General features: G+C 37.0%; 2 protein-coding genes across 2 annotated transcripts; both read right to left on the bottom strand.

Annotated features, from left to right (window-relative positions):
• Positions 1 to 982: 982 nt before the first annotated feature.
• On the bottom strand, positions 983 to 3,312 carry LOC110895836 (pentatricopeptide repeat-containing protein At4g02750). The gene has a single exon (XM_022143199.2). The coding sequence runs from the start codon at positions 3,155 to 3,157 to the stop codon at positions 1,247 to 1,249; it is 1,911 nt and encodes a 636-aa protein (XP_021998891.1). The 5' UTR covers positions 3,158 to 3,312; the 3' UTR covers positions 983 to 1,246.
• A 2,830-nt stretch (positions 3,313 to 6,142) lies between these two features.
• LOC110895837 (rRNA-processing protein efg1) lies at positions 6,143 to 12,477 on the bottom strand. The gene is made up of 7 exons (XM_022143200.2): positions 12,235 to 12,477; positions 11,378 to 11,507; positions 11,179 to 11,306; positions 10,387 to 10,525; positions 8,583 to 8,694; positions 6,691 to 6,754; positions 6,143 to 6,603 (listed from the first exon to the last, which is right to left on the bottom strand). The coding sequence occupies exons 1-7, from the start codon at positions 12,385 to 12,387 to the stop codon at positions 6,319 to 6,321; spliced, it is 1,011 nt and encodes a 336-aa protein (XP_021998892.1). The 5' UTR covers positions 12,388 to 12,477; the 3' UTR covers positions 6,143 to 6,318.
• Between the last annotated feature and the right edge of the window lie 2,669 nt (positions 12,478 to 15,146).

Genomic DNA, 15,146 nt, shown 5'->3' with positions numbered 1-15,146 from the left:
ACGGGCGCGAGCACGCATTAGCGGGACCACACCACTCCAAATACACGATCTTACCACACAGGACGATCTAGAAGGTTCTACAAGAATACACTTGGCGACAGAAAGATGCTCCTAGCAGACAGGAAAGGACGACAGGTGGCACCAATAATAAGACACCAACACCTGCCACAAGATCCTCACAGGGCAGCAAGAGATAGGCCGACAGCAAGTACAAAAGGACGTTGAGCTGGAACAAATGTCTATACGCCGCGTCACTTCTGGTACAAGACCAGGCCTGGTTACATCAGAGGGGACGGAATGGATATTGTTCTTGGTCGGACAGCTGACAAACACCCAGCTGGCGTCCCCTCTCCTTCACAAATCTCTGGCTATAAATAGAAGGCTCAACCTCGAGGTTTAAGGATCCGATTTCTTACTCTCTCACTACATACACACATTTATATCCTTAAAGCGATTACTTATTCTCACGCCGGGGGTGGTTACAAGGAGAACCCCTAACCTCTCCTCCTTGTAACGAGTTCACCGATGTTCGTTTTGCAAGATCAATAGGAAGAATCAGGCCCATTGTTGAGTGAAGAACAGAGATCGACTGTTATCCATGAGACGAACCGGCTTAGTAGCTTAGTGTTACTTAGAGTTTCTTCATTGGTGCCCACCGTGGGAGAAACACCACTATTGGAATCAGTCTCAATATTTGGTCATACATAATAAACATATGTGCATTTATAATGATTCTATTTATGCAAGGAAGAAAAGCATTGAAAAGAAGAATAAAACGAACGTATAAGCAGTTCATGTAAATGAATGGTACTCATGAAACATGTGAGGATAAACATCCTACCTCAATCATATATTAACAGGGCAGGTTTCATATCGAGGTGACCCAACAAACCAGAGGTTATGAGTTCAAGTCCCATTATCGATAACTTAAAAGGATAAACATCCTAACTCATAGTTCAAGGTTGAAGAATCAGCATAACAATGATGAAGAACTATTTGATATATATGGGTTATTCTCCGTCATGCTGATTGATCTAAAACCTACAATAAATAACAATGTATTTATTAAAATTAGATTTGATGGTCGGAACCCAGTTTCCACTTGTTTTCTACCTTAACCCCTTGGGGCGGCTTTACTTGGTCCCACTGGTTAGTAGGGTAGAGTACCACTTGGTACTAGTGGAGTCATGTGAGTTTTCCTTGTTCTCACGTTTACAGGAAAAAAAAAAAAGAAAAAAACTAGACTTTATTCCTCAAGCTTCATTTCTTCAGCTAGTAGATCCATAATATAATTAATGTTCTCAGAATTTAAATATGTTAAATCTCCCATCACAAATTCACACACCATAGAGTCTAACTCAATCCAACTGGAACCTCTATTTTTCCTCACTTGATTTCGCCTCATCGTTGCTCTCACTTTAGCAACATTACGCCACTCTCCTAAAGCAGCATAGATATTCGATAAAAGAACATAGTTCCCTGAATTATGCGGATCAATCTTAAACAATTCAGCAGCTGCAGCTTCAGCTAGCTCAACGTTGCGATGAACACTACAAGCCGCAAGCAGGGAACTCCAAACAGCCGCAGAAGGGGCCACCTTCATGCTACATATTAGGTTATAAGCATCATGAACACGCCCCGCACGCCCTAAAAGATCAACCATGCATGCATAATGCTTATCCGTTGGTTGAATCCTATACTCATCTGTCATCTGTTTAAAATATCTCCACCCCTCGTTAACAAGACCCCCATGATTACAACCACTCAAGACACCAACAAATGTTGTCGTGTCGGGTTCTATATTATTCTTCATTTCCTCAAACAATGAAATGGCTTCTCGACCCAACCCGTGATTTGCGTAGGCTGCAATCATAGTACTGTAACAAAACAAGTCTTTTCCGGAAGTTGTTTCAAACACTTGTGCAGCCTTTTTAAGGTTTCCGCATTTAGCATACATATCAATTAAACTAGTGGACACGTGTAAACTGGAGAGAAGAGTGGGGCCCACGTAGTCATTGATTACTGACTCTGCAGCGTCCAAAACACCTAACTGTGAACAAGCGGAAATGACGCCAAGTATAAAGGTTTCATCTGGTTTTATACGCTCCTTTTTGAAGCATTTTAACAGCTCTAAAGCAGTTTGCGGTTCTCCATTTTTAGCATATCCACCAATCATGGTTGACCAAGAAATCAGATTCTTTTCCGGCATCTGATCAAATAAAACCTTTGCATCATTAACATTTCCGGATTTCATGTACCCGTCAATCATCATGGTCCACGAAGCCACATTCTTACTTGGCATCCGGTCAAAGTAGCTTCTTGCGGAATCAACATACCCCATTCTACAACACCCGGATATGATCAAATTCCAAGACCCAACATCACGAAACGGCATCATGTTAAAAATACATAAAGCAGCATCGAGGTCGCCAAAATCTACATAACCAGACAGCATAACATTCCATGAAGCCAAGTCTTTAACCGGCATTGCCTCAAATAGAGCGCGCGCCTCACTCATGTCACCAACCTCCACATACCCACATATAATACTAGTCCAAGAAATAACATTCGGATCAGGCATCATATCAAACAGTTCACGCGCAATCTCGATCCTACCGTTGTTACAATACCCATATATCATCGAATTCCACGACACAGTATCTTTTACATTCATCTCTTCAAACACACATCTAGCTAAATCGGTTTTCTCGCATCTCATGAGCAAATCAAGCATAGAATTTTGCACCATCACATCAAAATCGAAGCCATATTTTATAACCAATCCATGAACCATCTCCCCATCTCTTAATCTAGCTTCTCTAGCTAAACCCTTGAGCACTGTGGTAATTGTAAAATTCATGGGTGCAACCGAATCACGCAGCATTGTACGAAAAAGGGAAAACCCTTGTGTATACAGTTTGGTTTGGACATAGCCATGGATCATAGATGTCCAAAGGAAGACATTTGGTTGCGGAATTTTATCAAACACCTGGTGGGCATGGGTGCCTGAGCCAAAACGAAAGTAGAGGCGAATAAGCTTGTTGAGCAGGATGTCAGATGAAGCAAATAACCCGTTTACTATAAGTAAAGCATGGATGGATTTCAGGGATTTCAGGGTTTGGCAATTATGGAGAGATTTTAAGAGAGATGAATTCATTTCGTTTCATTTCATGGAGCCAAAAACCTTTTGAGGTGTACAACGGTCAGCGTACAAAAACACCCAAATTGGAATTAAGTGAGATTAAGGGCATGTTTGGGTAAGCTTTTTGAAACAACTTATTGACTTATTGGCTTTTTGAAAAGTCATAAGCTCTAAAATGATGTTTGGCAAAAAGGGTATATGTGAGGGGGAAAAGCCAATAAGTCAATAAGTCACAAAATCCTGACTTTTCCAAAAAGCTAATAAGTCAATAAGTTGTTTCAATAAGCTTACCCAAACATGCCCTAAGTCACATTTGGCCAGCGTTTTATTGATGATTCACTGCCCTTTTCGCCTAAACCTAAAATGTATTACGTGACAGGTTTGCTTCAGTTAAATCTTTATTTCAGAAACTTTAATGGTGAATGTTTATTTTTGTAAAATTACTTTTTTTTTTTTAAAGACGTGAAAACCTCCAACTCTCCAAGGCGGAGAGAAGAGGTCGCCACAAAACCTTACATCAAATACAAGTTACACCAATTCTCCCAATCCAAACCTTTACTATTGTTACTATTACTATACCATAAATATGTTAGCGCCTTGATGTCCGCCTCTATCTCCACGACTTTAATCACTTTGTTCTCAAATATCAATTCATTTCTAGCTTTCCATAACCTCCAACAAGACGCTATAATCACCCCTCTAACAATCTCTTTGTGTGTTGTCGACATACCTTGCACGTTATGAAGCTCCATGACATCTTTAAGGCTAAAAGTGAAATAATTAGGAATACCACACCATTTAGATACAATATCCCACACCCCGGTTGAGATACCACATCCAGAAAATACATGGTCTACCGTTTCCACCGTTTCCTCCCCTTCCTCACAAAGCACACAATGGATATCTTCTGTAAAAATATTCCTCTTTGTAAGGGCAACTTTAGTTGGAATCCGATCCATCAAGGCGCGCCACATGAAGATATTACATTTGTTAGGTAACCATTTGCACCGTTCAAATACATTTTGCCGAGTAACCTTTAGATCCCCAACCAACCAATTCCGCACAGCAGCCGTCGAGAAACAACCATCTTTATCACCGCTCCATCGCCAATCATCCTGCCCCAACCGAACCAAAATCTGCTGCAGAAGCTGTTGCAGGCTGTTAAGCTGCAGCATCGATTCTTCATCTTGAGGCGTCCTTTTCCAGTTCCAACTAAACTGAATCTCCATGTTCTCCATCGAAACCACATCCGACACAAAGCATCTTTTCTTAGTTTCTAGCCGAAACAAAGCAGGAAACCTATCTTTTAACACACTGTCGTCGAGCCATCTGTCCAACCAAAATCGAACCGTCGCCCCCCTTCCAATTTTGCAGCCAATTAAGCTGCAGAAATCAGCACCGTTTCTGTTCAGCGCCGACACTTCCTTTATCATATTCGACCACACGCTTGAAAATAGTTAATATAATAACCAAAAAAATTACTTTTAAAAATCAAATATGAGAAACGTAGATATAATGACCCAAATTATTATCTATATCTTAAAAATGAATGTCGGTGAACATCACATCAGTCCACCGACTTTCCTTAGTTAAATACACACAATAGAAAGGCTAAATTGAAAGTAAGAACTACTCCAGTGGTTTGCATGCTTTTTTTGGGTGAAACTTCCTACCCGTGTTCAATCCTAGCACTCTCCATTTCATTTCTTTTGTACTATCTTGGGCCAAGCCCAATTAGTGTAATGCAATAAATAGTGATACAATCTATAGTCGTGACTGGAGGCAATTTATTTAGCTTTTTATTCTTGGCTAATTATTTTTACTAAACTGTTAAATTACATAATCAACATTAAATTTAACTACATAAATGTAACGATTTTTATTGTTCCGCTTGAATTCATTATTTAAGGTGGTTGATTTGGGGTTTAGTTTTCGTTTTAAACTTGAATTACAACTAAATAGTATTAGTATTAGTAAGTGAATATCTGGGTTGAACATAAATAGAATAATATTTGAAAATTCAATAAAAAATGACCGACTAAACAGTGTTGATATTAGAGTGTATATGTGTTGATATAGAGTGTATTTTGTGGTTTTTCCCTTTTACTACTTCACTTAAATTTAAGTAAATAACCAATACATGTAACACAATTTTTTTCGTCTGCTACAACGTGTACATCGAAACCGACCAAATTCCCGCCCCCCGTAACGTGCCGGTTTTATCTCCAAACTTTTCTGCTTAATAACTTCACACATCACTTTGTTTAAGTTACTTTTATGATTTTACACCACAACGTCTAAGGCATACTCTTTTTTAATCTATGTCTAATGATGTTAATATCACGAATATGACGTGTGTAACAAAGTCGAAAACACGTAATGTCACGTGCAAGCAACACACCTTGATGTCATCATCGTTACGTGTGTAACGAAGCTCTAAACATGATGTTGCCGCCGCAATGCGCGGCTCGTGTCAAAATTCTAGTGTAGCAAAAATGTGAGTATGTTGTTATTTCATTTCATACAATGTGAGCATGTTGTTATTTCATTTCTAGATAGCATCATTTCTTTATAATTTTGAACTTTATAAAAAGAAATGCCTTGGCTGATATCTGATTTTCGCCCTAATGTTTCATACAAGTGTATCAGCAAGGTCATCATAAACTTAACTAATGAAGAGCTTGAAAATAAGATCTGTGATGATATGATATTAAAAGAATAGGAAAATGTAAAGGGAGCTAGATACTATGAGGATAGTCTTGTTGAATATATGGTTATAATAAGGCTCAAGGATGAACAATAACATGATGATGAGAAGCTAAAAGCTTATGTCTGGTGGGTAACCCTATGTCAGCCTAACCACCCGTATATGATTGGATGAAATCTATACACAATCTCCTTATTTCTACGTTGCTCTGTTTCATGTTTGCTTTATAGCCTGTTGCTTGCTGCATACAAAATAAACATTAAATAGGCTAAATCGTGTAGAAAATAAGAAACTTGACATACCAACCCCTACTTAAAACTTACCCTTTCATGGGTCGAATCATAATGGAACACAAATCTTCATTAAAACAAACAAATCTATAGCTGTGTGAAAATCAAACCCCCATATGATTCATTGCGGTTGACAAAAACATATTAATATAACAAGAAAACAACATTTTGAATGAGAATCACGAAGCCTGCTGTTTCTTCTTCTTAGGACGTCTCTTCCTTTTCGGTTTCCGGGCATCAGAGTTGGAACTCAGATTACTACCACTGTTACCATCCAATGGTCTCCGGTCCCTATAAGAAGGCCGGTCGACACTTGTTGATGTATTACTGGATGAGGACATGTCAGACCTATTAAAAAACGGCTTCTTGTGGAAAGAGTTGCCATATCTTGATTTAACATGAGCTGTAGTTGAACCATTTGAGGCCCGAGGAGGAGGCATAAGAGCACGAGCCGAAATGTGTCTCTACACAAAGACGCGCGTGTATACAAATCAACAGGTTGTATGTCTTGAAAATTGAAATATCCAGGATCTACGAAAAGCAAAACTAACCTGATTTCTTTCATCGCTTGACATACCAGAAGCCGCTTTCCCAGATGCACTAGATGCTTGTTCCCTAAAAAATAAATCAGGTTTTTATATATTTTTATGATGAACAAACAAAACGTATCTATTAAAAAGGAAAATCAATGACGGTATGCAAACGAGCCGAGCCGAGCCCGAGCTTGACCAGGCTCGAGCTCAGCTTGATTCGAGCTTTATTTCTAAAGCTCGATTCGAGCTTTATTTCTAAAGCTCGAGCTCGGCTCGAAGGTAATTTTTCAAGCTCGAGCTCAGCTCGACTCGTTTAGTTTTTTTAATTCATTTATATATATAATTTCGTTATTTTTTATACTTTAATAAATGGCAATATTATTATATAAATGTATGTTTAATATATTAATAAAAAATAGAGTTAATTGCTCGGATGGTCCCTGTGGTTTGTCATTTTTTCACCTATAGTCCCCAACTTTTTAAAATAGCATGTTTGCTCCCTATGGTTTACTCATTTGTGACTCGGGTAGTCCCTACACTGGATGGGCGTTCGTTTGTTCAGTTAAGTTAACATAATATGACCAAATTACCCTTTCTTATTGAAAAATAAATAAAACATTATTAAAAGTCAAATAAACCATTTAAACACCACTGTTGCTTGACCTGCAACTCTGTCCAAAACAACCACAGCGGATCGTTTTTCCGATCCAAACAACCACAGCAAATCGTTTTTCCGATCTGCTACCACCGTCGTTTTCAGCATAACAACACCACCGTTGCTAGACTTCATTCACACCTTCGCCTTTAACTAGTACCGAAATGGTTTGCCGGAAATTAGGGATTGATGAAATTTGAAAGTTAGAAAAAACAGTGCACATGTGATGAGTATGGTGATGCTAATATAACGATAATATTGAAATAAAAATCGGAGTAAAACCCAAATGGGATTTACCTCTGAAACAATACCCAGTTCGATTTTAACATAAAAACTCCAAATTGGTGACTGAAATCGAGCAATTTAAGAAAAAGAAGAAAAAAATGGAAGCCTAAAAATAGAGTGATCTCATTTTCATGGTGGTTTATAGCAATCTAAGTTAGAATTGCATAACAGAATCAAACAGCAAAAGAGCTAATATGTGGGTGTATTTAGCTTTAAAGAGATGCTCTGTTTTATTGTTGAAAACAGAGTGAATATGGAGTTTTATTGATTCTGATTATCAAGAAAGAAAGATGATGATTAGATGATGTGAGTGTTTGGATGTTTGGGACTGGAAGACATTAAATTGGGACAATCTGATGATGTTCATTGGCGGCTATAAATAGTTTGCCGGAAAATAGGGTGGACGACCGGTGGGTTTGCTGGAACGAGAGAGAAAGGGGATGAGGGTGGGGGTTGATTTTGGGATTATAGTTTATAATTTAATAAAATAGGGGGGCCCATTTAATTAGTTATATCCTTTCATTTTTTTATAATATCCAGGGTTATTTTAGTTATTTACATATATTTAACTGAGAAAACTAATGTTCATCCATTTTAGGGACTACCCGAGTAACAAATAAGTAAATCACAGGCAGCAAACATGCTATTTTGAAAAGTTGGGGACTATAGGTGAAAAAAAGACAAACCACAGGGACTATCCGGGTAATTAACTCTAAAAATATATAAACAGAAAGCTCGTTTAGGCTCGCGAGCCGGCTCAAGCTCGATAAGCGAAGCTCGGGCTCGGGCTCGTTTACTAAATGAGCTTGTTTTTAGGCTCGGGCTCGAGCTCGTTTAAGCTCGGCTCGTTCGAGCTTTTTTTCGAGCCGAGCTCGAGTAGCTCGCAAGTAGCTCGGCTCGTTTGCACCCCTACACAGATCTCAAACGTCAAAGATAACTGGTAAAATGACAGGCACAAAATTTGGCAAACCTTGCACTTTTATCAGTCCATTCATCATCTGCATCAGCCTCATCACTTGAGCTTCCACTTAAAAAGAAATCGTCCTCGCTTAAATCTAGCCCATCATCATCACTTCCAGTTTCTGCGTTAAAAACGAAAGCTTAGTAGTATGGTCACAAAATCATAACATGATACAAAAAAGTATAAGTACACTGAAAATATTCACTTCTTTTACCAATAATACAATGTAATTCACCTTACTTTGTTACTTAATAGCATGTGCTTTCTGCTTTTTATTGAAAACATGATTCATCGAGTTTTAAAAACAGAATATGTGATTACAAAATGGAGTATTGGTTCGGTTGAAAAGGTGTGAACTATGATCATTTCTAGTCCTTATTAAGAGACATTTTAGACACATGATCGAACAGCCAAACATATAAAGGAAAATATAATATAGCTAATTCTGGTGACAAGTGATTTAAAACAAAATATCTTCACATCTTCATCGCCTAAACGATCCATAGGATGTGCAACTTCAGGACAAACTCCAAACGTGCTCAACAATCTCAAAGTCTCAAACACTCACTTGATATCTTTGTTATGCAGTAACTTTCTGTCCCACAAATAGCACAGCTAATTTCCATTGTGGGACTAAGAGCAAGAAAACAAGATACTATTAAAGTGATTGATTACTCTTCTAATTTTAATCGCCACCTTGCAGATGGGCATTTTAAGAGTAGATCTTGCTTTACTTATTGTTGCTTCTGTTTCAATATTATCGTTGAGCATTTTTAGAAATTCATATTCATGTCAAGTATATAATATGAAGTTAAAAACTTTATTGTCAGCTCTCAACTTATTTAAACTCATATAACTCTAGCTATGTGAGCCAATCGAGCTTATGATCAACTTGGGATTAAAAACTAGATAATACGAAAAAAACGACAAATAAACTAATTGCCATATAACATACAAACAAATGATTGAACTCCAAACACAGAAGAATACTACCATAGTTGTTAATGACGAATAGCGATAAATAGCGGGCGCCATTTTATAAATAGTGATGCACTAGAGAAAAAATTTATATGTATACTAAATCAAGATACCCTAGTATATATGCTATTTTATATGAATACTATCATAGTTACTAATGGTGAATAGTGACAAATAGCGATAAAGTACCCATATGCTACATAGCGAATAGCGATAAATAGCGGGTGGCTATTTTATAAATAGCGATACACTAGAAAAAAAATATTTTAAATTCTATATGTATATTATATCAAAATACCCTGGTATATATATGTTATTTTACATGTATACTTAACAAAAACCTAAAATCCAGCTATTTTATAGCTATATTTAATTTTTATTTATATTAAACAAAAAATTGTCGCTATTATCGCTATCTATCGCTACAACCCTAATAATGAGCCTAGACCTATTAGCTACGTAGCGCGCTATAGCGATCGCTACGCTCGCTATTGACAACTATGCGATACACTAGAAAGAATAAAATTTATATGTACACTATCTCAAAATACCTCGATATATACACTATTTTACATGTATATGTATATATACATAAACCTAAAATCCAGCTATTTTATAGCTATATTTAATCGCTATTATGCTTAAAAATAATAATAATAATAATAATAATAATAATAATAAAAAATAAAAACTGAAATCCCACTATTTATGGCTACATTACCTGTAGCGACCTTCGACCTATACGCTACGCTATTCACTATAACTACTGCTATTGACAACTATGAATACTACCAAATAACTTTTGAAGAACAGTAAAGAGACAAAGATAAATTACCTTCCAAATCCTTCCCACTAGCAACAGCAGCAGCTATATTTGCTTTGATCTGTGTGCGTAAGCTGTTTCTCTTATCAACAGTCTCCGCATTATCACCTTTCTTAAATAAAGATACATATTTCTCTGTCTTGGGGAAAAACTGCAGTTTCAAAATAGGATCATGTTTAGTCTTTTTTGGGTAAAGGGGTCATGTTTAGTCTAACAGTCTTAAGCAGTTAATGTGGTAAAAATCGGATATTTGAGATATAGGTTATCGCGGTGGGATATCGGTAATTTTAATATCATGCAGAATTTATATATATAGCAAGTTAACGCTAACAATACGGTATACTCTCGTATCATTAGCAAAATAACCTTTTGCAACTTGCAAAACACTAACAATTGTAGCAAGTAGGAACTGATTAAGACTTGAAACACCAACATTTAACACTATCGATTAACAATTAAGAACTTAAACACTAATAGCAGCAATAAGAAGAAAGACGAATGGTAGAACTAAGAAGAAAGGTGCTGATATCGGGAAAATCGGTGATATATTCGTCAAATATCAGTTAAATATCGGTCAATATCGCCGATAATATCGGTACCAATATTTTGACCGATATTTGACACCAATATTTTACATGGGGCAGATAACCAATATATCACCAATATTAACTGCATAGCATATGGGTATGTATTTGTAACAAGTATAAGCATATAATCCTAATGAAGCAAAAAACTGAACCACACATACCTTATATTGATGATAAAGAGAAAAGGTGTGTATGAGAATGCAATCATGAAACTTACCCTAATATACTCAAGATCTGCTTTCAACTTAGAGAGCTGCTCAGCAATCTCGGCTTCTTGAGCCTGACCAGATAACGCGCGTTGTTGTTTCTCCAATCGTCTTATTTGTCGCTCAACCTTCCTTCTTTCTGATTAACACAACCATTAATTATATGCACGTAAATGCAGAAATAGTTTCATCAAATCAAATTACTATTACCAAAAAACTTGATCTTTCTGTCACGCAAGAATATTTTACGTTCCAAAGCTAGATTATCTTGCATCTGCTGTTGACTCTTCAACCCTTCTAGTTTCTTTATGAGAGATTCTTTGACCTCAGGTCTCGTATCCTTTAATGTAACATCATAAGTAGAATGTATGATCATTTCAGCAAATGCAGAAGAAAAAAATATGTTACTTGTGTGAGAAAATATAGCCCACACTGATGTGGAACAAAACATATGTTACTTGTGTGAGAACTAGAGCTTTTGAGGAAACGCTCAAGTAAAACTCAGCGATATTTCTTCCAAATAGTTCATTTCATGACGTAATAATTTTATAGAACCGTTTCCTTTAAACTTAAAACTATCCTAAAATCAAAATATGCCCCTATCGTATTGAAATAAGAAGGTAGATTGATAGTTCCAATTCAACATTAGTAAAAGTGTCTCCTAAGATAACAACCCATCAACCGATTCCAATCCATCACACAAAAACCAATCTCGACTTCTAGGTCACTTGATATGCATTTCTCTACAAATAAACCCTAACATGTTATATCAATCAGCATACCAAGTCAAAACATAATGAACTAACGATTAAGTACTAACTAACATACACTCACAGCATAGATTATAGACGCATAAGGATATCGCTACCAAGAAACCAGAGCTATCGTTCTATGTGTAATAGTTTCAGTTATTGTAACATTCAAATTGCAGGTCATCCTATTTGGTACAAAAGGAGTTGATGATAAATCATATGCATACACTGAATTTCAACCACAAAATAGAAACAATAACCTCTACAGATGAAGAATAACGTATTGAAATGAATGAAACAGCGTGCCTAAATTACCTTACGAAGCAAACGCTCGGTAGAGCGAATCTGGCGTTTGAGAGAGACGAGCTTCGATTTAGGTTTCTTCTCGACGGCTAACGCCTTCGGACGGTGGTTATTCACCGGTTTCCGTCCGGCGACCCGCCGCTTGTCGTAACCACCGTGAGCCATCTCCTTGCTTCTACTAGGTTTTCATTGTTTTTCCTTCGTTTGTATACTTCTGAAACAATGTACAGTTTTCGTCCATCTACTTTCATACATCGCACTTTTTGTTATGTTAACCTAAAAACATGCTTGCAAGATATAAAAGAGTAAATTACTATTTTGGCTCATGGGTTTAGTGGATTTAACCCGTTTAATTTAAAAAGGAATCTTTTAACATATCAGACCTTAAGCTTGTATTTTATAGGGTAAAGTTCTTGTACAAATAATCTTAACATACTAAACATACAAATTGAAGGAAAACTCAAAAAGACAAGGTGGCATTTGTCACACCCCCAAAATCCACCTGCGGAGTATCACCGCTTGGGAGCGTGACTGACCAGGATCAAGCCACCAATCATACAGAACATTGTATAAAGTAAAAGTAACACATTATAATCCAAACCATTTCCATATGAAAGGTGTTTCCAAAACATAAGTAAGTTAACATTGTTTAGCGGAAGCGTATTATTGTAAAACCCATAGCAAATAAGTATCAAACATCAAAAGTGTTTAACAAGGTGATCACGATCCAAGCCCCACAACGACCAGCTCCTCCGTGTGCAAGCTCCAAGTGCCTAACGATCTGCAAGGCATGTAACAGAATGATCAACAACTAGTTGAGCGAGTTCACAGAAAGTAAATGCGTAATAGTAAGTTCGTTTGTAACAGGTGGCTCTACTGGGCCGTATTAGTGATCAGTATAGGTATCCTGCTCATCCGAGGATAGTGATCAGTATAAGTATCCTTCACAACCGAGGATGGTGATCAGTATAGGTATCCTTCACAACCGAGGATAGTGATCAGTATAAGTATCCTTCACAACCGAGGATAGTGATCAGTATAGGTATCCTTCACATCCGAGGATAGTAATATGGTAATCTAGTCATAGTGTCAGTAGTGTATCTATTCAACCTTATCCTTTCAATCCCATTCCCAACACCCCGGGAATCCCATGCCTTGGTAAGAGTGTGAACTCACCTTGGTTTGCTCGGTATGCTAGGTTATGCACTCACAAGTAATTTAATCAAGTCCTATTGTATGCACGTATAACAAATCAGTTCATGTTCGAAATGATACGCATGCAAGTCGAGTGTCACACAAATACAAATGTAAACATTCATCATCTAGCATGGCATGTCAAATAATTCAAGTATACCTTCCATCCTTCGAAATATGTTATAACCCATTATCTTTCGAAGGATGTCTATAATCCTACAATATCTTTCGAATCCAGCCTTATCTTTCGACGCACATCCACCTTTCGGTTCATGTGTCATCTTTCGGTCAAACAGTTATCTTTCGGTCAAAGTTATCCTTCGGTCAACACTACTATGGTTCGAAGGTCAAGCATCTTTCGGTCACATCTATGTTTCGACAATAAGTATCTTTCGACAATAACTATGTTTCGAGTAGACAAGTATCTTTCGACACAATCAGTTACGTTTTCACAATCAGTTACGTTTTCACAGAAACAGAAACCCTAATCGTCTGCAGCCATCATCATCATTAACAATCATCAGAATTCATTTAGCACATCTCATCACAACGCAATCATCCTGAAATCATTGTCTAGCATGAACCCTAGTTTAAACGTATCTCAAAACCGACTAACACACAATATCGACACTAACAAAAATAATGGTCAATTCCAGATTAACGGCACTCATAAATCAGTATTCAACCGTAACGAGTTTCACATAGAATCATATATATATATATATCCGACAACAACAATTGATGCGTGTCAGTGTGTATATAATTTTAGATATATTTTTAAGCCCTTTTTACACTTTTAGCCAAGTTTTAAATTTATAAAACACGATATTTACTAACACTAAACACACATATGGGCAAGTGCACCCATCGTGGACGTAGTATAGTGTTGGTAAGATACCGAGGTCGTCCAAGGACACAAGAGCTTTTAATACCGGTTTATCCTCAACGTCTAATCAAATCAAAAAGTTAGAAAAATGTTTTAAACTAAGAAAAATAAAAACTAACTAAATGCTGAAAAATAAAATAAAATAAAAACAGATAGACAAGATGAATCACTTGGATCCGACAAGTGTATTAGTATAACCTTTGATTATTTTCGCACTTTTGCACTTGTTTAAGAGATTATCTTAGTTATTGTAGTAGGCCCCTTTTTCGGAGGTGACGTTACCCTCAACCCAGTAGTTTGAGTCAGCAAGGATACAATCCTAAAGGGTTGGATTATTGAAAGATAATGAATTAAGTTATTAATGCAAATTATGGTAGGCCCCGCTTTTGGCGGTGACGTTACCCTCGGCTAAGTAGTCTGAGTCAGCAGGGATACAGTCCTAAATAGCCGGGTTATAGTATTAATAGTAGTTAGCTTATGAGGGGGTCAAAGAGTTTGGATCCCCGCCATCCAATACCTATGGGCATTGAAGGAGATCCTACTAAATTTGACCTAGGTCCCAAGCAGGACCTCTAAACGCTGAACAAGGGCAAGACCTTTACCAAACCGTTCCCTTAACCCCCGACCAGGTAGCCAACATACCTCCATATAGACCGTGGAGATATGAATGGTGAAAATCTTTTATTTTATATAGACAGTAAAATAATGCCAAGACACCACGGACAAACGATAAGGAAAGATCACCTTCAACATAAGTAACTAGTTATTAAAGTCATTAATACAAAACCAAATAAAAAGTGCAAAAGATTAAAAATAAAAAGTATTATACTAAACACTTGTCTTC

Source organism: Helianthus annuus, chromosome 12 (genome assembly GCF_002127325.2).
Source record: "Helianthus annuus cultivar XRQ/B chromosome 12, HanXRQr2.0-SUNRISE, whole genome shotgun sequence".
NCBI classification, from domain to species: domain Eukaryota; kingdom Viridiplantae; phylum Streptophyta; class Magnoliopsida; order Asterales; family Asteraceae; genus Helianthus; species Helianthus annuus.
Note: the sequence above shows the minus strand (reverse complement) of the source record. Positions and strands in the feature narration are given on the sequence as shown.

Excerpts from the sequence above, each read along its gene's own strand:
- LOC110895836 (XM_022143199.2), bottom strand. The coding sequence starts at position 3,157 with ATGAATTCATCTCTCTTAAAATCTCTCCATAATTGCCAAACCCTGAAA.
- LOC110895837 (XM_022143200.2), bottom strand. The coding sequence starts at position 12,387 with ATGGCTCACGGTGGTTACGACAAGCGGCGGGTCGCCGGACGGAAACCG. Across the intron at positions 8,695-10,386 it reads TAGTGGGAAGGATTTGGAAG|AAACTGGAAGTGATGATGAT; the intron begins GTAATTTATCTT and ends TTTTTAACGCAG. Across the intron at positions 6,755-8,582 it reads TGGACTGATAAAAGTGCAAG|GGAACAAGCATCTAGTGCAT; the intron begins GTTTGCCAAATT and ends TTTATTTTTTAG.